The following is a 5,454-nucleotide window of genomic DNA, read 5'->3' on the forward strand; positions in this document are numbered from 1 at the left end:
AAAAAAGAGAGAGTTTTGCCGCTGGCCTTGAGTGTGGAGAAGTGGAGGCAAGAACTCCTACAGAGATTCTGCAGCCACAGGGAGCAACCTGCTTCGAATGAGCCCACACAGCAGAAGGCAGAGCTCAGATGCAATGAGAGGAGCAGAGTCTGGGAAAACTGAGCCCCAAACACACTGTGCTGGAGCCACTTGGCCACACCACCTGCTTTGTTGTTCGATGACTCAACAAATTGTTTATATCCTCAAATCAAAATAATAGGCTAGGATCTGAGAAATGTGCCATGTATATAGCAATACTTTACTCTTTTTTTTTTACCCCCCAGCATGCACTAGGGTCACTATTCATGGTTTGTATGCTCCTTTGCCCTTGTATGCCCTGTAAGAGACATCTAAGGGTTATGAAAATCGGCTCTATCAATAACGTAATGTAGGTCAAACTACCTACCTTTTCCTTTATTTTTGATAAAATATTCACAGAGCCATATGTAATTAACTCAGGAACTCAAAAATGGTAACAGGGTCAGACAGAACACATACATAGTTTTTATAAATAAAAAGTCACTTAAATTGCATACTTATGACTTCATCAAGCACATCTGCTATTCCAGGTAGTTGTCAATTACAGGAGAAAAAAATTCAATTGGCATATGTGTGTCAGACGCAAGATGCTTCTTGAGAGTGCTTAATAAATTAAAAGGTCGACATTTTAAAGAATTTAGAACTTTTCATTACATTGCAGGAAAATTGCTTTCTCTTAAATATATGATTGTTAAATTTTTTAACTTTTCAATGGTTGCAATACAAATATAATTTGCAAAATTACTTTTAAACCTTACAGAGATGTTCATTTTAAATGCTTCAATAGGTTATATATTGTCATATTCAGTCTAACAATATTACTTTGGTTTTCATATTGTTTGGGTAATTATAAATAACTACTAAAGACAAGGTTTTGAAAAAGTACCCATTCAAGAATTATTTAAACAGGGATGAGTCTTTTTTAAAAAGAGGGCTTATACAGGATGAGTCTTCCTGTAAAAACTATAAACTCAAAGGAGTTTTGAAGTGTGAGTATCTGGAAACACAAAGCTCTTCACGTTACAAAGATACAGTAATTTGGAGATTTCTGTTTCACTTTTGTCTTTGAAGATGGATGAAACACAACAATAACACAAAGTAAATGGAGCCTGTCTTTACCATGTTCATTAATTATTTTGATGATCACAACAACTTATGAAGACAAGTCTATCTACTCTAAATTTTTTATTCATTCATTTAACGATTATAGATTAAGTCCCACTATGTGCAAACCCCACATTATGCTTTATTTAAACGGAGGAAAACATAAGGAATAATGAAAGCTTTCCCCCCAAAAAATATTTATTTCTTTATCACTTTTCTCAGTGCACCTAAAACTTCCTTGTTTCTTAGGCTATAAATAAAGGGGTTTAGCAGGGGGATTATAACCGTGTAGAACAATGAATACATTTTATCCTGATATTGATCTGGCCCAGACCCAGGACGCACATACATGAAGAAGAGAGTGCCATAGAACAGAGAGACAGAGAGCAGGTGGGCGCTGCACGTGGAGAAGGCTCTGCTCCTGCCCTTTTCAGACTTCTTTCTCAGGATGGCAAAGAGGACACGGGTATAAGACACCATGATGGTCGTAAAAGTAAAAGCTTGTATACAAGCAGCAAAAATAAAAATCACCAATGCATTAAGAGATGGGTCAGTGCAAGAAATTGTATATAGTGACAAAATTTCACAGTAGAAATGAGGTATTATATTGGACCTGCAGAAGGTTAATCTAAACAATAATCCCACATGAATGACGGGATGCAGAAAACCAATCGCATAGGACACACTTATCAACCAGGTACAGAGTCGGTTGGACATCACCACTGGATAAAGCAAGGGGTTGCATATGGCTGCATAGCGGTCATAGGCCATCACTACCAAGAGGAAACACTCTGTGGTGGCACTGGAAGCAAAAATATAAAATTGGGTGATGCATTTGACCAGGGAAATCATGTGATTGTTAGATAAAAAATTCATTAGCATCTTTGGAGTCACAGAGGATGAGGAACAAGCATCTGCAAGGGCCAAACTAGCAAGGAATAAGTACATGGGGGTGTGAAGATGGGGGTCCTTCCAGGTGAGGAAAATCAGTCCGAGGTTGCCCACCATGGTGGTAAGGTAGATGACCAAGAACACCAGGAACAGGGGGGCCTGCATTCCTGAACGATCTGTCAGTCCTGTGAGAACAAACTGCGTCACCTGTGTCTTGTTTGTCTCCATCATATCCACTCAGGCTGATTACTACCATGAGAGAATAGGTAAGGGAAAAAAAACAAAGGTCATGAAAACTGGTATTGAATGGTAATGTCTGTTCCCTATTTCAGATGGCACTTTCTCAACAAATATGAAGGGACAGTGTTTCTCTTTTTTACAAACACACTTAAGGGCATTAAGTATATAATAAATAATTTTGAGAAAGATTTTTTAAAAAGGCTTTTAAGTACATACATATTTAGAATTGAATATATTAACAGTGAATTGTTTTTCAGAACTGAGAATAAAAACATACATTTTATATGAAAGTCTCTAAAAACAGCAGCAGTTCAGTTTCAAAAGTGTTATTATTACCCTTTTCAGGAAATCTTGTGTATCTTTTCTATTGAATGAAAAATGGACTCTGTCTTTGATATTAGTGATATACATCATTCAGTTCCTTTAAGGCATTAATAGGTTAAATAAGAAGACAGTAAGTTAATATTGCATTACTGTTTTTACTGTCCATTATCATTGTTATTTGATTATATATTCATATAAATCACCCCAGATACCTAATCAAATCTTTTGATTTTATATTACTCAAAACCACTCTTAATTTCTAATTAACACTTTTTAAATATCCCCAATAAACTCTCATATGTGAATATAATCATTCATTCAATCACCAAGTATCTGTGTAGTACCTCCTCAGTTAGAACGCTGTCATTCTTAGCTCAGTCACACGTAGAAACTCTACCTGGTGTCGCACCCAAGATAAAAAAATAAAAGCCCCCCTTTGAAGAGGAGTGAAGAAACAAAGACACCACCAGCTTATTTACAGGTTTGGGAAGGATCCAAAGGCCGTCATTTTATAGGCCAAATAAAACAATTACCATCCAATTAACTGAGAATATGTTTTAATATTTCAGAGGCACAAATTCTAAAATGATTGGAAAGATTTTTCTTTTCCTGTTCTTTTTGGGATTACAAGTAGGACTATCAAAGTCAAGGTGGAATGAAACATTACAAATGACACCACAGTAGAAAAAATAATCAGTGTTTTGAAAAGGTGGATTCAATTTAAATAGTAGAAATTATAAATTTTGTTTAAAAGGCAAAGCAAATGAGAAAAGATGAATCACAGTAATAGGTAATGACTAACATAAATCCAGAGTCCCAGACTAAAAATGTATCCACGAGTTTTACAAGCCTAAGGAAGCAAGTAAGAAGGCTAGATCTTGTGGAGACCCAGGAGAAGAAAACCTCAGCCCTCACCATCACAATGCATTTCACAAATAATGCATAAGTCTGAACATAAAATATGTTTTGTGTATTCAGATCCCTGCCTTGGTATCTAAAACAGGATCTACCCATTTACAAACAGCTGATCTAAATATATAACCATTCAAAGGAATATTTCCCCTTCTTAGATTCACAGCTCCCAGGCTTTCATACCAAGACCACCCAAGTGGGTATCATTCTATCGCATATGTTTATTTCTTTTTTTTTAATTTTTTTATGTTTATTTATTTCTGAGACAGAGACAGAGCATGAGTGGGAGAGGGCAGAGAGAGAGGGAGACACAGAATCAGAAGCAGGCTCCAGGCCCCGAGCTGTCAGCACAGAGCCCGACGCAGGGCTCCGGCTCACAGACCGCAAGATCATGACCTGAGCCGAAGTCGGTCGCTCAACCGACTGAGCCACCCAGGCGCCCCATGTTTACTCCTATAACCCAGTCCCCAGTTCTGTACAGAAGCTGAAGACTTCATTCCCCAAGTCTGAACTGGCCTGAAACATTTCCCTAAAGTGCCAGCTTTGTGATTCAAAGACAGAGAACAATACAGAAAATTGAGGGAAGACAGAGTTTGTGAAATATTCAGTTCTAATGAGAATAATGTTTGAACAATAAAAATACATATGAGACTTGAGGTATTTTCTACAAAAAGTCACCTGGAATTTTTTTCCCCTGTGAAAAGGAAACCATTTGGAGGAAAACTGTTCTTCTCAATCTTCACTGGAAATAGAAAAAGAGAAAACGTGTTTGAGATTTACATTAGACAATAAGAAACAGAGACGCTGTTAGTATCAGCAGTAATCATCAAATAAGCACGCTGCTGTCAAATTGCTACAAACACCCGATTATCCTTATTTTCCGCTCTTCACAGAATATAACAAGTTGTGGCTCTTAATAGTTGTGGCGAACTCTTTTGTGTGTGCGTGCATGTTTCCAGCAAAGTATCATCTTAAAAAAGATCCAAGTTGAAGGGGAAATCATACACTCCTTTAAAAAACCCCATAACTCTATGATTCTTAACAGTTAGAAATCTTCCTCGTTCTGTTTGTGTTTCCATGTAAATGAAATGCCAGAATGAATTTTAATTTTCAAAGACACAAAAAATATTAAATGTTTTATAAATCATTATACTGCCCCCCCAAATTAACAATAATGTAACAATATTTCAGAGGCTTTGAATCTCTATTCCACGTCTGAATTGGCAAGTAATTATGAGCTTTATGACCCTTGTTTTGAGGTTCTCATCTAAAGCACCAGATTTTCTAAGGTACATTTCCACCCACAGTCTGTGTGACTATGACCCCCCTCTGCTCTTTAGTAGGTAGCTTAAGCATGATAGTAAAGCACACAATGCCATAACTGAATTGCCTGAGTTCAATTCTTCATTCTACAAAGACATAGCTTGATGTCTAAAAGTTTTCAGAGGAAATACACATAATGTTTATTTAGCTATTCAATTCAGGATGTTCCATTTGGAAACTAAATCATCTGAAAAATATTTTTCACGAATTTTGATAGCTCATGAAAAACTCTGGGTACTAAAATGGAATTTTCTAATAGTTTTCTTGGAAAGAATAATTTACAATAAAATAAAGTACTGTGTTCTCACCTAATGCTTATAAGAAGATGCAGAGATGCCATAAAATATAAATTTTCATGAAGAGCTCTTAAGATACAAGAAAAAAATGTCAAAGACAACTATTTGTTTCATGTTATTTTTCTTTGAAAAATACTGTTTGGAAGGGAAGATATTTATTTCTTCCCATCTTCAAACCTGTTTGTGAACATAGTATTGAAATTCCCTCAATGGCACCAAAAGATTCCCTGTAGAATGAAGTCAACCTACTGGGCATTATAGGCATAATCAACAAATCACTTCTAAC

At 36.2% G+C, this 5,454-nt stretch overlaps 1 protein-coding gene across 1 annotated transcript; it reads right to left on the minus strand.

Annotated features, from left to right (window-relative positions):
* Nucleotides 1–1,380: 1,380 nt before the first annotated feature.
* Nucleotides 1,381–2,304, minus strand: LOC124526934 (olfactory receptor 5AC1-like). The gene has a single exon (XM_047100143.1). The coding sequence runs from the start codon at nt 2,302–2,304 to the stop codon at nt 1,381–1,383; it is 924 nt and encodes a 307-aa protein (XP_046956099.1).
* Between the last annotated feature and the right edge of the window lie 3,150 nt (nt 2,305–5,454).

The sequence above is a fragment of the Lynx rufus genome, unplaced genomic scaffold (genome assembly GCF_022079265.1).
Source record: "Lynx rufus isolate CCGP_SWC_20201006 ecotype Redwood Valley unplaced genomic scaffold, mLynRuf1.p SCAF_5, whole genome shotgun sequence".
Taxonomy (NCBI): Eukaryota; Metazoa; Chordata; class Mammalia; order Carnivora; family Felidae; genus Lynx; species Lynx rufus.